Raw genomic sequence first — 22,392 nt, 5'->3', positions numbered from 1 at the left:
GCCCAAGGTACATAAGAGTATCTCACATCCACCGGGACGACCTTTAGTGTCGGGCACAAACTCTTTAACAGCTAATTTATCAGAATATATAGATTTCCACCTACAACCGTTGGCTTTAAATAATCAGTCCCACTTAAAAGATACCAAAACTCTTTTAAATATCCTACCCACAATAAGAGTCACAGAGGAGATAATGGTCACTGCGGATGTTAAGTCTCTGTATACCATCATAGAACATCAAGACGGGATACATGCCATCAACGAATATTTACAAACCAGTGACCTAAATCAAAATTTACAAAAAATGTTATCGGAAGGAGTCAGTTTTATTTTAAATAATAATTACTTTTTAGGTACTCTTTACCTAGAAGGGCGCCAGCGATTGAAATCGCGGTGATCGGGTGTAAAAATCGCGGTCATCGCGGGTAAATCGGGATGACCGCGATCACCGCGATTTTCCCATAGGGAACAATGTTAAAACGGCTGATTGACCGCGATTTTACTGTTAAATGCCTCAATGGACCCGATTTGGGACCAAATAGGCCAAATTAACCCTTAAATGTCCCCCCAAATGTTTAACGCCACCCCACGATCCACGCCAACCCGAAGCGTGGCGAGCGCAGCGAGCCCGCGAGGGGCGGCGGTACGCGTCCTCCGACCTTTTCATGCCCTACTATCCACTAGGGCGTGGTGTGAGAATATAATAGTGTGGCGAGCGCAGCGAGCCACCGAGCCCGAAGCGTGGCGAGCGCAGCGCGCCCCGCGAGGGGACGCGGATACCCTTCACAGGTAGACGAGTCCCCTCGCGGGCTTCACAGGTGTCCACCTCGCCACGAACACCTGTGAAGCCCGCGAGGGGACGCGTCTACCTGTGAAGGTATCCGCGTCCGCTCGCCACGCTTCGGGCTCGGTGGCTCGCTGCGCTCGCCACACTATTATATTCTCACACCACGCCCTAGTGGATAGTAGGGCATGAAAAGGTCGGAGGACGCGTACCGCCGCCCCTCGCGGGCTCGCTGCGCTCGCCACGCTTCGGGTTGGCGTGGATCGTGGGGTGGCGTTAAAAATTTGGGGGGACATTTAAGGGTTAATGGGCTCTGTGGCCCATTTAACATTGATTCCTATGGCCAAATCGGGTGGATTGAGCCATTTAACAGTAAAATCGGGTCCATCGCGCCTTTTAACATTGATTCCTATGGGAAATCGGGAGCATCGCGTCGCGGGCATCGCGGGTACATTTATGGACGGCCGCGACGCGACCGACACGATTTCAAAGTTTAACATTGGTTTCAATGGGAAATCGCGGGCATCGCGTCGGTCGCGTCGCGGCCATACATAAATGTACCCGCGATGCCCGCGACGGGCGCCCTTCTAGGTAAAGAGTACCACTTTTTATTCCAGGACTGTTTTTATCTTCAGAAAACAGGGACTGCCATGGGCACCAGATTCGCCCCAAGCTACGCGAATATTTTTATGGGGTTGTGGGAGCGTGATTTTATTTGGACTAACAATCCTTATGGGGGAATCTGGTGTCCTGGAAACGTTATATTGATGACATTATCTTTTTTTGGAATGGCAGCGAATCTGAACTGGACTCCTTCTGTCAGTATTTAAATACCAATGGACGTAATATAGAACTCACTTTTAATGTTAGCAAAAATACAGTAGACTTTTTACACACCACTGTTTTTATTGAAGATGGCCTTTTAAAAACAAAAACTTTTACTAAGCCCACCGACTGCTTAGCCTATATTCCACACGACAGCTGTCATCATTCCCAATGGCTTAATGCCATACCTGGTGGTCAGTTTAAACGATTAAAAAGAAACTGCACAGATGACACTATCTATAAGGAGCAAGCAACCAATATGGCTCAAAGATTTATTAAGAGTGGGTATGATTCTGATTTTATTAGAGAAAAAATTGAGATCACTGATCAGATTAATCGTAATGACCTTTTGAGTAATAACACAAAAGAAATACCCACAAATAACTATTTCAAATGGGCATTTATTACAGGCTTTAATGCCCAACATAAATCAATTGAGAAGGCTTTCAAAAAGAATTGGAACATCCTGAAGAAAGACCCTATTTTAGGGACTCACCTCCCAACACACCCCAAATTTGTATATAGAAAAGCACCAACTATCAGGACTAAAGTTGAACAAAGTGCACTGATTTCTATTAAACCGAAAGGGACTATTGGCACCAAAGGTTTCCACAGATGTGGTGGGTGCATTGTATGCAAGACCATCAAAAACAATGGCATGACCAAATATGAAAAATTTGAGATCAATGGCACCAGTCATACCTTTGAGCAATTTATGACGTGTAATAGTAGGAACGTAATCTACGCCATTGAGTGCTCCTGCCACCTGTTTTACATTGGTAGGACTTCCAGACCCTTCAAAGTTCGACTGGGAGAACATTTGAATAACATCAAGAAGGGCCTGGAATCCCATTCCCTGTCCTACCATTTTAAAAATACACATAACTCTTCACCCAATTCAATAGTCAGGTTTTTCTATATGAAACAAATATCAGTCAATATCAGAAATAGGAATCTGCCTACAATTTTAGCACAAGAAGAGATGAAATGTATTTATAACTATAATACCCTCAAACCAGGAGGCCTCAATAGTGACTTTGAGGTTAAATGTTTTTTATGAGTATTACTCAAGGTTTTAAATTTTCAGTTTCCTCCTGCTGCTATATATGTTTTTTGCTGCTATATGATTTTATATGTTTTTTAAAGGAACTTTTTTAATTATATTGTTTGTTTTTTAATTGTTTTTATGTGTTTTACTAATTGTTGTCATCCCTTTATTATGGGGATTTTTTAATCATTAGGCAATGACCAATGATTGATCCATCGAACACTGAAAATGATCCGGGATCCTGTACACTGGGCACCTAAACCATTTTCAAATATTGATGCCCACATATCTTATATAAAGACCAGGCCCGGAATCACTATGTGAAGGAACACAAGTACAACTGTGCTCTGTTATCCACGGACAAATAAAGGGTTACGCAAAGACCGGAAGTGACGTCTGGACGCGATGCCTACAGACCGCGTCCAGCGCTAGACACACATCACGGAAGTCCGGGGAACTTGTTCCCTCTAGGAACCACACAGCCGGTGCCTTGTTGGGGACGCTGACCGGAGGTACACGAGCCGCTGACCGGAAGTGAGGTCACACGCCGGACTTCAACTTCCGGTCATAACACGTGGTTTTACGGCCGGAATTTCTATTTTGATCGGTGCCATTATGTATTAACCATACCCCGCCCACTAGCCCTTTAAGATTGGAGGAAAGGAGTGTCAATCTTCATAATGAAAAGATCTGATTGGGACACCCAGGTATATATACGGATGAGGATTGGACCTAAGCACATTCTTCTTGAGAAAGACCTCAGTGGAGGTCGAAAGCGCTTGAAGCTTGGACTCTACAGATTGGACTAAGGCACTGTGGACTGGCATCTGGACCTTTTACCTGACCATCTCGAAGGCCACTTGGTGAAATCCGGATTCACCTTTGGTTCTTATGCGTGATTGAGGGCTGGATTTATTCCATGTACCTCCACCAGAACGGGTAATAGGCCATTTGCATCCATTTGTCTGCTTACTGTGTTCGTTTATGTTTATGTCTATTGTACAATAAAATTGTGTTACACTATACGTCCACAATTTTTTTTTTTGGGAACCGTCTTCATATTCCATGAGGCTTAATTCTGAGAGAGGACTGACCAGTGATTTTTTGGTTGGATACTAAAACGTGGTACGGAGGCGGAGAAGAGGATCATGACCCCATGAAAAGGGTCGTTTGGTATTTACTTATATTTATGCAGTGATATCCCCCTATTCGGAGAAGAGGATCCTAATCCTAATAGGAGGGATGTATATTTCTTTGTTCTTGGCGCCAGTGGAGGGGACTTACTACTTCTTCTTGTTAAATTTGCCACTGGCGCCCTGTGCTCTTCACAGATGAAAGCAGGTTCACACTGAGCACGTGACAGACGTGACAGAGTCTGGAGATGCCAAGGAGAACGTTCTGCTGCCTGCAGCATCCTCCAGCCTGACCGGTTTGGCAGTGGGTCAGTAATGGTGTGGGGTAGAATTTCTTTGAGGGGCCGCACAGCCCTCCATGTGCTCACCAGAGGTAGCATGACTGCCATTAGGGGATTCAGTATTAAATCCCGGCGGTCGAAATGCCGACAAGGGGGTGGACGTGGATCGCCTCCCCTTGCGGGCTCGATGCGCTCGCCACGCAGTGGGCCCGGTGCCTCGCTACGCTTGGCACACTAATTAATTCTCCCTCCGGGGGTGTCTTGGACACCCCCGGAGGGAGAAAGTGTTGGGATTTTGGCGATCGGGATTTCGGCGATCGGGATTCTGAACGCCGGGATCCCGACCGCCGAGATTTACACTGCATCCCGCCATTAGGTACCGAGATGTAATCCTCAGACCCCTTGTGAGACCATATTCTGGTGTGGGTGGCCCTGGGTTCCTCCTAATGCAAGACCTCATGTTGCTGGAGTGTGTCAGCAGTTCCTGCAAAACAAAGGCATTGATGCTATGGACTGGCCCACCCGTTCACCAGACCTGAATCCAATTGAGCACATCTGGGACATCATGTTTCGTTCCATCCACCAACGCCACATTGCACCACAGACTTCCAGGAGTTGGCGGATGCATTAGTCCAGGTCTGGGAGGAGATCCCTCAGGAGACCATCCTCCACCTCATCAGGAGCATGCCCAGGCATTGTAGGGAGGTCATACAGGCACGTGGAGGCCACACACACTACTGAGCCTCATTTTGACTTGTTTTAAGAACATTACATCAAAATTGGATCAGCCTGCAGTGTGTTTTTACACTTTAATTTTGAGTGTGACTCCAAATCCAGACCTCCATGGGTTAATATTTGATTTCCATTGATAATTTTTGTGTGACTTAGTTGTCAGCACATTCAACTATGTAAAGAACAAAGTGTTTAATAAGAATATTTCATTCAGTCAGATCTAGGATGTGTTATGTTAGTGTTCCCTTTATTTTTTTGAGCAGTGTATATTATTAGTGTGGCTGTAGCTAATTAACCACATTAGTTAATATTTGCAAATAGTCTACAGCTTTAAAGCAGATTGCCATTTAATTTTATTTTTTTAAAGGGGAAGATATGTTTGTATTTAATTGCCCTTAATTAGTACCCTTGTTTTTAAGTTTATTTTGCATGGTGAAGAGACTTTATTAGTTCTAAGTAACACTGTGCAGGGACCATGCATGTATTACGCATATAACATATCATTAAATGAATATTCTTTGCTGTACATTTCACATTAACCACCGCATGCAGTTGGCAGGTTGACAGGCCATAAGTCAACACATGAAAAAGTTCGATATACTTTAGGTCGACATGGTCAAAAGGTCACACACAAGCAATATGTCGATGATGAGTGTCCACCGTGTCAAAAAAGGGTGTTTTATCATACTTTACTATCCAAGTGGACGTAGAGATAGATTCTATTAATATGCCGAGCGCAGCGTGGCATGTGCCCGGAGCATGGCGAGCGAAGCGATCCATGCGCAAGGAAACGCAGTACACTTATAGAGTGTCCTGTTGACCCATTGCATGTGTTGACCATGTCAACCTAAGGCATGTCGGCATTTTCAATGTGTCGACCTATGGCCAGTTAACCAATAGTGGCCGAACCTATGAACCATACCCACAGCCACGGGCCATGCATATATAACCATTAGTTGTGGAGGTGGCATTATGCACCTGTGTTTTTGGCTTGAACGGGTCCAGCTCTACAGAAGTCTGCTTTGTACATGTGCCCTCTTGGTTAGGGGTACACTTAAGGTTATGTGAAAAGTCTGCAGACATTGGGTGGACATTTGGGACAACTGGAAATACTGGCACACATCTATTCAATGCAGCCATCTCTGACCCAATTGAAGCCTCTCAGAATCTGCATGGTCACAAATACCTGCTATATTGGGAATTTGCAGCCGTTTTCAATCAAATACACTTACATTTGGAAAATCCACCTGTATTCCGACTGTCGGAGCGCTTCCGGAGGTCAGAACTATGAATAATGGCCAAATGAATCCCTGTATCACATCCTACATGCACCACGGCACAGCTTACCCACACTGGAGTGACTTTCATAGTGCTCATCCCTGCCTTCTGTCACATTGCTCAGGAAGTGGTCGCTGGACAGTCTCATCGGCTTCCCAGTCACAGCGTCCTAGAACATGGACATGGGATGTGTTTTACTATAGAAATCTCAGAAAATAACATCTACAATATCACAGCTTTCTGCACCGGCAGTAATTAGGTGGACCACTAATAGTCAAGAGTCAATAGGTCGACACAAAAAAAGGTTGACATGCATTATGCCGACATGGTCGAAAGGTCGACATGGAAAAGGTTCCCGTGTGTTTTTTGTTTTTATGTCTGTTGACATTAGTCGACATGGGCACTGTATAAGTGTACCGCGGGCCGTGCTTCGGGCATGGTGCCTCGCTATGCTTGGAATACTATTATAATATCACTCTATTCCCATCTGGATAGTAAAGTATGAAAACCCACCTTTTTTTGAGAAAAAAAGTGAAAAACACATGTCAACCTTTTTCATGTCGACATACAGATGTAGACCCGCTCATCCAGCGCCGGGGCTCGCCAGACCTGGCGAGCGGACGCTACATCTGACTGGGTCGGCGGGGGACGGGAACCCTGCCCGTCTCTGCTTCAGGAAGACGGCCAGGGTTAGGGGGGGGGGGGGGGGGGGGGGGGGGGGGGCGGGGAGGTGGGTGGAAGCGTCTGAGTGAGGCAGCGGTGACCCGGGGGGAGCTCTGTTGCATGTCCCCTTCCGAATGCTGGCGGGGGCTGGCGTGTGGCGAATCCACCGCCAGCCCCTGCAATGACGAGCAGCGCTACATCTGTATTGCTCGTGTGGAAATTTTTACCATGTCGACCTTTATCACGTGTCAACCTTTTGCCTGCCGACCAATAGTGGTCAACCTATTAAACACATCCTTCTGTTCCTATACTAATATACATACATATTATTAATTATGTCCTATTCATGGTCTGGCCACACTCGCTCTAAAATAAAGAATTTGGAAACAACCTAGAAATCCCGCACTTGCCTTTGACATGCAGTAGTACATGCAGGGTGGGTTTCTATGCATCTGGAAACCCCCACTGACTGACCACATTCGCTACACAGCAAACGCTTGTACATCAACGGCTGCCCCCATGTTCCGAGTTGCAGGAGCTGCGTGCGACGTCATGCAGCCACCCCCCCCCCCCCCCCCCGAGCTGTCCAGTCCAATCCAACACCACAGCAACACCACGTCACCGACCCAACTCTGCCCCCGGCCAGCACTGAAGCTGCGATCTCCTGTGATTGCAGTTTCAGGGCTCCAGCATGCGCGCTTCTGCGTGTGCATGTGCAGGAGTCTGGAGATCGCTGAATAGCAATTTCAGCACTTCTGAATCGTGCCCTTAGTATGCACTTCAGTGTTAAAAATGATCACTATAGGTGGAGTATACAGTGATACCATAACTCGTTCTTATAGAACATAGGTCCTCAAACTATTTTGCTCTGGAACCCCATCACACAATTAAAATAATGACAGGACCCCAGCAAGTTACTGCAGAAGGTCATCACATCACATGTGTAGTCAGCAGAAAGCACATACATGGCAGCATTGTGGAGGCACACAATGATGGGAGGAGTCTGACCTAACAGACAATTCAACTGATTATTCAGACTCCTGGAATCCCTGACTGACATTAGAAAAGTCATCAGTCTGATGGTCAGCAACATTGAGTCGCAACCCCATGCCGAGAAGGTTGGGACCCACTTTGGGGTCAGGACCCACCATTTGAGAACCGCTGCTCTAGAACCAAACGACTAGATGTTTTTTTCTACACTACAATGAGACTGTAGGCATCATGGCTTACAGTTGGTCGTCCTTTATGTTAACTAGTGTTTTATGCCACTGTTACAGTAAAAGAGCAGCTGTTCTACTTAACTACTGTGGATGTGAACTATGTTATTTGTATCCTGCAATTGTAATGGTCACCTACACTGTTCAGTAGCAATTGGTGAGTGGATTTTTACTATAGTCATAAATAAAGAAAATAATAGTTAAAAAAAAATATGGCATCTGCTCATATTGTAGGATGCAATAGAGAAAAGATAGACAGAATCTGATTGCTAATGGACAAGGCTGGCCTGAATCAGCCTGTATCCGTCGCAGACTTATGGACGGGTCAGAGCTTCTCACATGCACAGACTGGGAAAATCATTTGCTGGTGAGTGACGATGGCATATGGATTTGCAGATAATAGCGATCCATTTGAAATACTCTCATAGATTTGCACAAGGATGGGTTTCTATCTGTCTGGGCAGTGGCTATGTACTCGCAGTCATCTGCAAATTCCAGATAAACGATCGGGTCTGAACGATATCTCTCAGAACGTCTGAAATGAGCGATATCGTTGGTAATTGTGTCAGTATTACGCTGGCCATACACTGCCTCGCATGCGATACCTTGGTAACTGCCTGCCGGGGAGCCGCCATCGTATGCGACCCTTTTAGCATACCATGTATTGTATGCGGATCCTCCCAGATCTGATAAAACTAATGTGCAGTACTTGCGATCTCCGGATAAGATTTGCATGGGACCGTGCATCCAATCGGAGGTTAGGCACATAGGATTTGAGCACTTTTCCAACAATTTATTTTCTGTTGTAAAATTGTATTTTGTGTGTCTGCCCAGATAATATTTTTCTATAATCTAACATATATATTATATATCTACACATACATACATACATAGAAACATAGAAACATAGAAACATAGAATTTGACGGCAGATAAGAACCATTTGGCCCATCTAGTCTGCCCCTTTTTTACCCTTCAGGTAAACTCAACCCTTTTTAATCCTTATTTCTTTGTAAGGATATTCATATGCCTATCCCAAGCATGTTTAAATTGTTCTACTGTCTTAGCCTCTACCACCTCTGATGGGAGGCTATTCCACTTATCCACTACCCTTTCTGTGAAGTAATTCTTTCTAACATTTCCCCTGAACCTACCTCCCTCCAGTTTCAGTGCATGTCCTCGTGTTTTATTACTTGTTTTCCTTTGAAGAAAATTTCCCACCTGTACTATGTTAAAACCCTTGATATATTTGAAGATTTCTATCATGTCCCCCCTTTCCCTTCTCTGCTCCAAACTATACATGTTAAGATCTTTTAGTCTATCCAGGTAAGTTTTGTGATGTAGGCCATGAACCATTTTAGTTGCCCTTCTTTGTACACTCTCCAATGTATTTATATCCTTCTGAAGATATGGCCTCCAGAACTGGACACAGTATTCCAGATGAGGTCGTACCAATGACCTATAAAGTGGCATTATTACGTCTTTTTTTCTGCTACTGATTCCTCTCCCTATGCAACCAAGCATCTGACTAGCCTTCCTCATTGCTTTGTTACATTGCCTCCCTGCCTTTAAGTCACTTATACATACATACATCATTAATGCCACTGCTGGTGATGTACAAACATGTTACTGACCTTGTCTGTTACTAAAACATAATTTAACCTCAAACTGACTTCATAACCATCTTCATGCATTGTTGCTGATATAATCTGTAACAGAAAGACATGAAAGCAATTTTACTGGGTGTGGGTTGTTAGGTCTACAACAACTAGGTCGACACGGGTCTAGGTTGACATGGGTCAAGGTCGACAGGACATATGGTCAACACAAGCATTAGGTCGACATGGGCAAAGTCGACAGCCAAAAGGTGGACATGGGGTTTTTCACTGTTTTTTTTACCCCGAATGTCGACACAGTCGACATGGACACAGTTTGAAGTGCACCGCATCCCCTCACATCGCTCACTATGCTTCGCTACACTATTTTATTCTTCCACCACGCCCTAGTGAATGGTAGAGCATGAAATACCGCCTGTCGGCACATGTCGGCTCAAAGAACAGTGAAAAAGCCCACGTCGACCTTTTGACTGTTGACCTTGCCCATGTTGACCTAATGCTTGTGTCAACCTAAGGACCTGTCGACCTTGACCCATTTTGACCTTGTCGCCTGTCGACCTAGTTTCTGTAGACCTAATGACCGTATCCCATTTTAATTACGTCTTAAATCACAAATGTAATACATGATCAGTGGGAGTTTCCTACAAGAATTATTATTTTAATGTAAAAGGAAAAGGAATTAGTGACAAAGGCCGTATTGCAATACACAAATGGATTACATTAGTAATCTATTGGAAAACAAATGAGGATTTAAAAAGGTATAAGAAGTATCATGTACGCAACATATATAGATCATAAACCGCTCTACCCATGATACTAATTTCTCCTAACTCATTAGTGCACTATGTACATACATACAGTAATTACATGGTTTACTTCTTTAGGGCAGAGGTGGCTGAAGGAACGTATTGAAGTAAAACACATAGTGCATAATGACAGCATTGAGCCTGTTCATTGATTGTAAAGTTTTTAAAAACTGAGTAAGGGCCTTATTAGATGGTCGCAGTTTTTATGTTGAACACAGTGGAGGGATTTTATTGCCAGTGGGCATGTGTCTTCTTAACACCGCACATGTGTGAGGATATATAATTGCTAAGTGACGGACAATCAGGGAGTGTTTGTGGGCGCTAATAAGGGACTGATGACTCAAACAGATGTGTGTCACAATCGTGTGTGTGTGTGGGGGGGGGGGGGGGGGGTAGTCACAGCTTGCAACTGCAGTTCACATGTGCAGTTAAAATGTAATACCCAGAGAGATTCTGGCACTGATATGAATATCCTTACAAAGAACTTCAGGGGCCTACACACAGGGAGATGCTGAGGCGTTCTGAGCAATGCTAGATCACTAATGCTTCAGCAAGATGGCTCAGCACACAGCAGTCAGCGCTGTGTGCTAAGCCATCTATCAGGGCCAGTGTTCTCCGGTGAGAACAGTGGTCCTGACACTGGCGATTATAGATTAATTTAGCGTGCTGGATATTACTTGCTAGGCCAGTGGTTCCCAACCCTGGTCCTCAAGTATCCCCAACAGTGCACGTTTTCCAGGTCACCCAGCAGGTGCACTCATTATTCAGGCACATTTGAAAAGATCCACAGGTGGAGCTAATTATAGCACTTGTGATTCTGTGTGGAAACCTGCAAAACATGCACTGTTGGGGGTACTTGAGGACCAGGGTTGGGAACCACTGTGCTAGGCGATAGTGACGGGCGGGGCCCCGCATCGCTATGGCCCCTACACATGGAGCCATCCGTGTGTAGGCCCCATAAAGACCAAATAGGTTTGAGGTTATTAAGACTTGATGGTCCAAGTGGTTCTTATCTGCCCCCAATTTCTAGGAGTGCCAGTCTATTCCTGCATTTTTCAGGGAGATCATGTCTCTCATTACTGGTCCTCTAACACCATTTTAACCATGCCCCATTTCAATTATTTTGCATGGACTACTCCTTGAGCTCCCTATAAACTCAGACATGTTTTAAATGTTGCCAAACTTTACTGTTACTGTGGTTATTGGTCTTTCATTTCCATCACCTCTTATTCTCTTGCACTAGCCGGTTGTCCTTCCCTTCCTTTCAGGGTGCTACCCTTATGCCCACCAGTACAACTGTTTCGCTTCATTCTGTTCCTTTATCTTAGTTAACTCATTGACAATGTCTGTAGTATTACATTTGGCAGTTTGGCCTCCCGATTTCTCTATTTGCTGTAAAATCGCGCTATTTCCTTAACTGCTTTCAGTATGGTGCGGTTTTATATTCACTGTTATTACTTTGTTGTATTATGTACTCTGCTTCCAAAATGACAATCTTAAAAGAGAACAAAGGAAAATATGTTTTATCAGTGTTATGTATCTAAAACAGTGCACGTAATGGCTAAACTACATTGTATTATATTACAGGACCATGATAACTCGAATACATACATTTTAGGTAACACAATACCATTCAGTGGCATTGTTGTGTCTCCTTACCCTTCCCATCCGAGGTTTTCCAATTAAAGCCTTAAAATCAGAGTCATTCTGTGTGTAGCAACGTAGGTGAGCGCAAATATGATCCAACTGCTGCCTCCAATAGCCTGCAAAGGTATAGTTATAGTCTATAATAACTCTTTCTGATGACAATCCTTGTACACAGGGGCATAACTAGAACTTTAAGGGCCCCATAGCAAAATTTATAATGGGGCCCCCCCTGGCAATGCCCATTACACATGGGTCCTGGATGTGGTCCCGACAGTCGTGATCCTGATAGTCATTTACCCGACGTGGGAGAATAGAATAGGAGGCTCGCATAGCGAGCCACTGTGTCCGCAGCGTGGCGAGCGCAGCGAGCCCGCAAAGGGCTTTGTTCACTCGCAATGCTGTCTGAGTCCGGGCAGTCGGGATCCCGACGTCGGGCTAATGACTGTCAGGATCCCGACTGTCGGAACCCCATACCACACCCATTACAAATTATGCGACACACCGTAATGCCCCTTGCACATTATGTGACACACCGCAATGCCCCATACAACACACCGTAGTGTCCCTTACACAATATCAGAACACCGGGGCTGGAACTTAAAGAGAAATGGGAGGAGGGGCGGGCGGAGTCTCACGGCACAGCAAGCCCCATGTGTCTGCAGCTGGCGCAACATCATCCTAGCAAAGCCGCTTCCCGCAGACCCTGCTGGCTCCCCCAAGCCTCTGTGTGGTCTGCAGGACAATGTACTGTAGCCATGTTAATGTTTGCTGCGATGCGGCATGCTGCGCCGGCCTGTGACTATTTGTAACTGGTGATCGCTCCATTCGTTTCTAATGGAACGATCACCCATCACCGACTGTGAATAGTCACAGCCCGGCGCAGCATGCCGCATCGCAGCAAACATTACATTTGGATAAGACAGATTCAACACATTTAAAAAAACTTTTAAATAAAACATTTGACACTTATGTACAGTAGTACATCTCACCAGCAGCAGCCATGCTTTCTGTCCCAGGCAGGCACTTAGCTGGCATCGTGGGTGGATGGCCCATCTGTCAATCAGGAAGCGGGCGGGCACCAGGAGGCTCCGTGCGTGTCACTCCTGCTTCTTTACAAGCCCATCATCTCCCACACGGCACCACCTCCCACCCCCCGCCCCGTCTTCTTCCGCACTGTGCACCACCTCTCACCCCACGCACGGCTCCTTCTGCGTGGGGCTGCCCCCCCTCCCGCTAGAATTACACTGCACGCCGCTACACTCCCCAGCCGATTATTCATCACGGCGCCACCCCCTTCTGCATTGCGCCGCCGCCCGCCTGGCTCCTTCTTCATGGCACCACCCCCCCGCTCGGCTCCTTGTACATGGTGCCACCCCCTACCTGCCCTGCAGTGGCGGAGGCGTGGTGAAGCACAGACGGCCAGTGGCTGCGGCGGCTTCTCTGAGTCTCCAACTAAATATTAAAACTACGGAGGGTGCAGGGGATTGCTTGCTCTCCATGGGGCCCCCCTAGCCGCCGGGCCCCATAGCAGCTGCACCCCCTGCACCCTCGGTAGTTCCGCCACTGCTTGTACACAAAGCAGAAAGCACACTATACAAGTAAGGCATCTATTTCCTGTTACAGAAAGACATTTCTTAAATATGTCTAAACTGTTGCCTCTCCTCTACCCTGGTCACTACATCCCATGTGCATATCCAAGATTTTGCCCCCCTTCAATGGAACAAGCTCCGGTGCTTTGACTTTCCCGGACTTTACAATGCTTCAAATGTTCACTGAAAACCCACCCGTTCATCAAAGCGTACCATCCTATTTATTATTTATTTATTAACAGTTTCTTATATAGCGCAGCATTTTCCGTTGCGCTTTACAAAGGGGACAGTGATACAACAAAACAGGGTATTTACAGACAGTCAAAATGTAGGAGGGCCCTGCTCGCAAGCTTACAATCTATAGGGAAAATAGCCTAGTACCAAGGCCGCTCTCCTTACCTGCCGCCTTATGTCCTGGCCATGCTCACTTCCTGCCTTCTGCACCTCATGTCACCTGTCTGCCTCCCCCTCCATCTAGACTGTAAGCTCCTTGGAGCAGGGCCCTCTTCTCGCCTGTTCTCCCCACCCTCTTATTGCATTTCAATTACAGCTCTCTTACTCACCTACCATCTTTTCTCACCTGTGTTCATTCATCTCTACCACTGACAACCTGCCCCTGGTAGCTTGTGGACAACTCTCATGCTTCCCTTTATCTTAGCTGTATTATGTACTAAGAATTGTGCTGCTAGATGTTACCTGTGCTCTGCATTAGTTCTTCAGTTACAGTTCTGTTCAGTCCTGTGTACCTGGATTGTTCTAATGTGTGCTATATATACAGCACTGCGAACCAGTGTATTAATAAAGAGTGTAAATAAATATATGTTCAGGGGTTCCACGCTCTCATGTTCAAACTATCACCATCGGGGTGCACTACAACAGTCGCCAATGTTCAACTGACTCCAAAATAATATGATACAAAGAATGGGCACTCTCCAAATCTTTAGATGCATCATATTTAACAGTGCTTAGGCTCAAGACATATACTTGTAATAATTGGATGTTTTGGTCATGTAAGACATTTATCAAGTGTCATCTCATTGCACTTGTCATGAGTCAGGCCACATCTGTATACTTAACGTATATCTTGATACGGCAGCATCTATATATATATATATATATATATATATATATATATATTTTGAGTTGCACATATATTCACATAGGCATATCTATGCCCACCTAGAACAGTCATTCTGCAGCCATATAATTATGCTTATGTTCTATGTCCAGCATGCAAAATTGCAGCATACTCTATGGCCATAAACAGTCACCAGGGGGTAGATTTACTAGGTGTGGGTCATTAGATTGATATTGTCTAGGTTGACACAAAAAACTTAACATGCACAAGGTCGACGGTGACAAAAAGTTGACACAGAAAAGGTTGGCATGAGTTTTTCACTTTTTTTTTGTGTCAATGTAGAACCTGGGCATGTGGACCCCTAATTAGTGTACCGTTCCGCTGACCATGTTACGGTACACTTTACCATACCCAATGGTAAGAAAAAATTTTAATAAATCACAAAAAAAGTTTTTTTATTTTTTGTGTCGACCATAATCATGTCAACCTTTTGCTTGTGTCAACATTTTGACCATATGGTGTGTTGACCTATTAACTGTGAACTAAACACTGTCAACCTACCATCCTGATCCAATGTCTGCTAAAGCTTCTAAACATGGAAAGTCAGATTTTGTCTGATTTTCTAGTAGCTTATCTAGACTTTAGTAAAGCTTTTGACACTGTCCCACATCGCAGACTGTTAAATAAACTTGAAAGCTTGGGATTGGATTCTAAGATAGTTGAATGGATAAGAGCGTGGTTGCAGGACAGAAAACAGAGAGTTGTAGTAAACGGAGTACAGTCAAAGGAGGGAAAGGTTACAAGTGGAGTACCCCAGGGATCTGTACTTGGACTGGTGCTTTTTAATATCTATATTGGTGATATTGCAAATGGAATTAAGGGTAAAATGTGCCTTTTTGCAGATGACACAAAGGTATGCAACAGGGTAGACACACCAGGAGGGGTAAAACAAATGATTGAGGATCTAGGCAGATTAGAGAAATGGTCAAGAGAATGGCAACTACAGTTTAATGCCAAAAAATGCAAAATCATGCACTTGGGTCTCAGAAATCCAAAGACTCAATATAGTATAAATGGCACTATAATGGAAACTACTGAGGAAGAGAGGGATCTAGGTGTCACTATTTCAGGGGACTTAAAAGCAGGTAGGCAATGTAACAAAGCAATGAAGAAGGCAAGTCAGATGCTTGGTTGCATAGGGAGAGGTATCAGCAGTAGAAAGAAAGAAGTAATAAGGGGGCAGATGTATCATAGCAGCGCTTATCGCGCCGCTATGATACTTCCTGCTTCGCCTCAATAGCGAGGCGAAGCAGGAAGGGACATCGACAAGATAACTCCCCCCCGTTAACTCCCCCCTTCGGCGATGTCCCTTTCTGGAGATAGCGCATCAGTTAATACTGATGCGCTATCTCCTGTCCCCCGGACGGCCGCACTGGGCATGCGCGAGATCTCGCAAAAACCGCGAGATCTCCAGCGCAGCCCAAGCCAGACGCAGGGCTAGCGTTGTCCCCATAGTGGGGGATAGGACAACGCTAGCCCTGAGCTGGCGAAGCGTCCGGGGCGAATTAACGCCTTGAAGGCTGTTAATACATCGCCCCGGCCGTTAATCCCTGGGGGGGATTGCAGGGACAGCCCCGCCGAGCGTAACTCGGCGGGCTGTCACTAGCGCACGTTAGGTGCGCTAGTAATACATTAGCAAAATCGTAATCCCCCCAGTTAACCAGCGTTAAGTGCATTTTTGCACTTAACGCTGGTTAATACATCTGCCCCAATGCCACTGTATAGGTCATTGGTACGACCTCACCTAGAGTATTGTGTTCAGTTCTGGAGGCCAAATCTCCAGAAGGATATAAATACATTAGAGACTGTACAAAGAAGAGCAACTAAAATGGTGCATGGCCTACATCACAAAACGTACCAGGAAAGACTAAAAGATCTTAATATGTATACTTTAGAGCAGAGAAGGGAAAGGGGGGACATGATAGAAACTTTCAAATATATCAAGGGCTTTAACAAGGTACAGGTGGGAGACATTCTTCACAGGAAGAGGAGCAACAGAACATGAGGACATGCACTGAAACTAGAGGGAGGAAGATTCAGGGGAAATGCGAGGAAGAATTTTTTCACAAAAAGAGTAGTAGATAAGTGGAATAGCCTCCCAACATAGGTGGTAGACGCAAATACAGTAGTACAATTTAAACATGCTTGGGATAAGCATATTGATATCCTTACAAAAAAATAAGGATCAAATATGGTTTGAGGTAACATGTTTAAAAAAAAGGGGCAGACTAGATGGGCCAAGTGGTTCTTATCTGCCGTCAAATTCTATGTTTCTATGTTTCTAATAGAGAAATGATAGGTAGAATCTGATTGGTTGATATGGACAATACCACCACTTTTCATTTTTAGAAGTTTTAATACATGTACACCAAGGAATCCTTTCTTCTAGCTGTTTCCTACATCGCTCTGCAGTATAGGAAATAACAATCAGTTCCTAATAAGAGTATGTCATGATTGGGACTTCCCAGCCCTGTAATTATATATGTATGCAATACAGATAATGGCATGTCTCACCTCGGCCTGGACTGATCGCTGTGACAAGGGGTTTGCGATCACTCATCTTCTCCTTCTTCTCCTTCACGGACAACAATTCCAGCTCCTTCTTCTCCATTAGTTTGCTGGATGGGTAAAATAAGCCGATTGTCTGGGTTCCTTGGTCCATTTTCTCTGTATACAGCCTTGGATCTGGCAATGACACTGACAGAGGCTGCCAAGAAGCACGGCCATCTATATCCTATGAGAAAAGATTTTAAAAGATTTTGGAACATGTTCAATTCCTCTTCCCTTGTTTTCTTCATCAATTAGTACTTGTTCATATATCCAGAACATTACATGGTCTGATTTAATGCTCTTTATTCTCAGTTTGTCAATACACATAAATATAAGCAAAATAAATGAAAACCATAACTAGAGAGACCAGTCACCCAGGGCATCAGGATGGTGATATATAGAGTGCGTAATGGTGACTGGCCCAACTCCTCACCCTTCCCTGACTTGTAACAAGAATTCGCACTAGAACAAAAATGCATCTTTCTGGTCAAATTTTGGCAACTGAAAAATTAGGCTCTGATGAATTAAATCAAGTGTGAACATTTCAGATTTGGATGTTATGTAATGTATTAATATGTGTGTATTAATGATAATCCTAAAACTGCACCCAGCAATTACCCGGTATTTAGAGTGCCGGGTTATTTTCCTGGGAGCAACCTGACCCCCCTCTTGCAATGAACAGCAAATTACTGGGTTAAAAATGTCAACCCGGTAATTTGATGAATAACACAAGTATTACTTCTGTGTGAAAGGGTCATAAAGGTCGTAAATCCCACGTCCTCGACCCTGTTAAATTCTAGGGTTGAAGACACGGGATTTACGAACCGGGTTCGTCTGGAAGCAGGATATTTTTGGGTCCGAAAAGAAATCCATTAAGTGCAGACTTCAGGCTGACTTCAGGGACTAACTGAATTTTCCTTGAGAATCAATTAACCAGTAGTAAAGTACAACGGCTAAATGATTCGCATCCTAAGATGATAAGGGCCAGATTCATAAACGTAAACAAACCCAATGGTTTATGTACATTTCTGTTGTATTCTGATCTGCACATGTGCAAATCCGTGCGCTGGTCGCAGTGCCGCCTAAGCTACTGCGTGATTGACATGCTGCACCCATTTGGGGGCAAGAAAGGAGCAGCGACGGTCAGTTTTCCAGAACATAGGGATTGTGTCTGCACCTTTTTGATGTGTGCCAAATCCACTGGCTGCATCCTCAGATGCATCTTTAATTTCCTCAGCAGCATGAAATCATTGTGCATCCTGAGTAACCTGAAGGTTACTCAGATGTCTGATTTTCATGCAGATGATTGGATGCTGCGTTTCCAGATGCAGCAGCCGATCAGAGAAGCCGGCAAGAGGTGTCTATTTACAAAATTGCATATTATCACACTGCCATTACGTACAGACCATATTGCAGCCCGAATTCGCAACCCTGACAATTACCGAATTACAGCGCATGTGCCTGGTGCACACTTGATTTGCAAAGGGAAGGAGTCCCCTCTTGCGAAAAAAGCCGCTGTTGGCAAGTTTATCAACAGCAGGGAAGGGGGGGGGGGCGTCTGTAGGCGGCAGATCATTGTAATCAAAACAATGATCACAAGACTCGGGACCCATCTAATGTTGCTAAAGGGCTGCAATTTGTTTTAGATAAACATTTCACTGTATAATTAACTACCACAAAATAAACATCAATTATACTTTCTGTCGTATTTAATCCCTTATTTGCATTGACTGTCATTCTGTAACCTCGTGATGTCACTAGTTCCTAATGCTATAACTGGCTGCATTCTCATGACTAGTGGTTCAGCTGAATAAATGTCTGCCTCTCCATTGTAACCATATTGGTGATCATTGTGAAAGAGAAGATGATATTGAGTCAGTGGTCTTACCCCAGATAATGTCAGACGGTCTGCAGTCCTCATCATTCTGCTGGGCTGGGAGTAAGGTCGTCCAGGAGGCTCCAGGTAGACCCCGCAGGACACACAGAAGTGGGCATATGGGTGGTTGCTTGCACTGCACTTGGAGCAGGTCAGGTAACTCACAGAGGGACCAGGCTACAAAACATAATGTGCATTATGTGTCATTCACATGTATGCGTCAATCACTTGCAGTCAATATACCAAAGTTTAGACTTTTAAAGGCAAACACGACTACTGTATGTGCAGCAGTATAATTACTGCAGGCGTTTACTGAATATCATTAGGATGATGTTACCTTTGCCCCACACCAATCACAGAACCGAGCATCTGCCAGGTTTACTCGCCCACATTTGGAACAGGACTGCATTTTGCCCATCTGGTTAGGTATTGGCGGTGCAGAATCTCCACTGTATATTGGCTGCCAGAAGGAAACATGCAGGTACAGTATAGTCATTGCTGAAGTCTATATAGTCGATCACAGAATCACAAAGCTAGCAGGAATTACAATTAGGCAGGAAATAGGGTATATGGTTGTTAGGTCGACATACATTGGGTCGACCACTGAAGTTCGACACACGGAAAAGGTCAACATGGCTAAGTTGACAGGGTCAAAAGGTCAAAACAAGCATTAGGTCGACAGTCAAAAGGTTGACGTGGGTTTTTTCAAGCCGATTTTTCATGCCCTACCATCCGCTGGGGTGTGGAGGGAGAATATAACCATGTGCCGAGTGTAGCGAGGCACTGAGCCCAAAGCAGCAAGCCTTGCGGGGGGTCGCAGTGCACTTTTTCAGTGTCCATGTTGACTGCGTTGACATTCGGGACAAAAAGAACGTGAAAAACTAATGTCGACCTTTTGACTGTCAACCTTTCCAATGTTGACCTAATGCTTGTGTCGACCCTTTGACCTTAGCCATGTCGACCTTTTTCATGGGTCGACCTAAGGCCTGTCGACCTTCAGTGATTGACCCAATGTAGTGTTACCTTAATTTGGTCGACCCAATGACCCATACCACCGATCACAGAATCAAAGCTAGCAGGAATCATAACATCATAACAAATAGCTATTCCCCAGACATAAGGCCACATGCACTAAGCTTCAAAAGTGATCAAATGGAGAGTGATAAACAGCCAGCCAATCAGCTCCTACCTGCCATATCACAGACTGTGTTTGCAAAATGTCAGGCAGGAGCTGATTGGTTGGTTGTTTATAACTCTCCATTTTATCACTTTTGAAGCTAAGTGCATCTGTCCCATAATCTCATCCCATAACAAGTCTTCCCTTATACATACATCCCTTGGTTTGTACACTCCGTTCTTCCATTCTCCCACCAGTACCTTGTCCCTGCTTCTAAGTAATAATGGTGACTATGAACTGAACCGGGGCAGGTCACATTACCGGCTTCCATACAGACATCTCCGTATCTGGTTTCCCAGACATATATACAATAACATAAGCTCATAGAACAGGATATACCGTCTGTGTCTCTGGCAGCTTGGCCTCACAGGTCACACAATGCTTTAGATTTATGGGATTTCCAGTTCCACAGAAACGGCAGAGTGTTTTATCCTTTAAATAAATACAAATACTGATATCAGTGACCACAGGTGATGTAATAGCACAAACTGCATTGCTATTCAGAACAGTTTCAAATAAAGACAACTGGTATTGGGAACTTCCATATGTAGTGTCGAGTATTACTTTGTTTTCCAGTTATCACAGCCGCAACTGCTAATTATCAATGAAAAGACAGAAAAATCAGATATGGATGTATACAATTCACCTTCAGTACATTGGAGACTCATTTTCCTTATACAGTGTTATCGATTGGAATAAAAAATAAAACATCATCAAAGCTGACCTTAAGGTGTATAGTAGCCTGTGGCTGCATCTGTGGGAACAGTGGTGCCTCACACACAATACAAGATGGCGTATTCATAGGGACCATAGTCCGGCACTCCACACACATCCCCATCTGCAAGGATATAAGACGTCATTGATGCCAAAATATAAACATAGCATAACAGTGGTGTAGCTAGAATTATTATATTTACACATTGTACTGTAGATGAATTTATTTTATTTTCTCAAGAGGATCCTGAATTCATAACCAAGGCAGTCATTATGTTGGGAAGGAGAACCATATTTATGAGGAATTTATTATGAACCAGTGACATCACTGAGGCATGAGACAAGAATATTTCACAAGGTCACACAACGCCTGCTCTGCTGTATGTAATCCACGATAATGGTCACATTTACAACCATCATAATAAAACTGAGTCGGCTTGCCCAACGTTTAGCAGTGTGGAATGCCTGCAAGACAGGTTCCTTATATTAGGGCAGACAGTCTTAAACATATATTTAATTTCACTTAAGCATTAAATTAATTTGAATGATTCTTATGTTTGCCATTATAAACAAAAGGAAGTTTAAGTACAATTATCACTTTGCATCAGTTATATAATAAGTATTGTCATTCTTTATTTATACAATTTTGGGAAATATGGCGGGAAATTTACTAAAGGAAATTTGTAAAAATGAGGTGTATTTGTATCCAGAAATACACTTATTTTTGACATTTACTATCCCGAAAATACGTCAATTCGTATTCGTATTGATAGCACATCAATACAACTACGAATTGCTGTATTTTTGGGATAGTAAATGTCGAAAATAAGTGTATTTCTGGATACAAATACACCTATTTTTTTTTTACAAATTTCCTTTAGTAAATTTCCCCCTTGATGTCAACTCATAGAAGATCTAATAAATATATGGTACAAGATTACTGTAATACAACAACAATTAGAATGTAACCATTTCAATATCAACCTGAGCGCCCTCTGGTGGTGGTAGGCGACGTCCAGGCACAGGTGGCACAGGAGAACCACATTCTTGGCAGAATCGGGCAAACGGGTCAGATGGGCGAGAGGCTAAGCAGTGAGCACACCTAAAACATAACAGTAAAGTCAGGAGTGAGTTTACCTGTTACACATTCCCTCATAAGACGGAAAACTGTCAAATAAAGATTACAGGGAATATATAGAAAGGGAAAGGCTTCTGTATAGGGCAATTGGTCGTGAATCGGAATGTGTGGCTGGACAGACCATTTTGATGGAGAGCGAAGTTGTAGAGACATAATGATAAAGGTTCCATTTTGGTTTACT

General features: G+C 44.2%; 1 protein-coding gene across 3 annotated transcripts in view; it reads right to left on the bottom strand.

The window, feature by feature from the left end:
- DZANK1 (double zinc ribbon and ankyrin repeat domains 1) overlaps window positions 1-22,392 on the bottom strand; it is a 57,185-nt gene that overhangs the window by 18,341 nt on the left and 16,452 nt on the right. For 2 of the 3 annotated variants that reach the window (XR_014471590.1, XM_083175945.1), the window contains exons 8-16: window positions 22,058-22,175; window positions 21,084-21,197; window positions 20,699-20,791; window positions 19,520-19,642; window positions 19,195-19,359; window positions 17,271-17,490; window positions 12,042-12,145; window positions 9,595-9,669; window positions 6,151-6,250 (exon numbers count right to left, since the gene is read on the bottom strand). Coding sequence is in view for 2 of the 3 variants with exons in the window: in XM_083175945.1 (XP_083032071.1) it covers window positions 6,151-6,250; window positions 9,595-9,669; window positions 12,042-12,145; window positions 17,271-17,490; window positions 19,195-19,359; window positions 19,520-19,642; window positions 20,699-20,791; window positions 21,084-21,197; window positions 22,058-22,175 (1,112 nt within the window). In the remaining variant the exon portion in view is untranslated. The remainder of the gene's footprint in view (window positions 1-6,150; window positions 6,251-9,594; window positions 9,670-12,041; window positions 12,146-17,270; window positions 17,491-19,194; window positions 19,360-19,519; window positions 19,643-20,698; window positions 20,792-21,083; window positions 21,198-22,057; window positions 22,176-22,392) is intronic. The other variant, XM_083175946.1, reaches the window with a different exon arrangement.

The sequence above is a fragment of the Crinia signifera genome, chromosome 3 (assembly GCF_055691185.1).
Source record: "Crinia signifera chromosome 3, ASM5569118v1, whole genome shotgun sequence".
NCBI classification, from domain to species: Eukaryota; Metazoa; Chordata; class Amphibia; order Anura; family Myobatrachidae; genus Crinia; species Crinia signifera.
The sequence above is the reverse complement of the archived record's forward strand: the minus strand, read 5'-3'. Positions and strand labels throughout refer to the sequence as shown.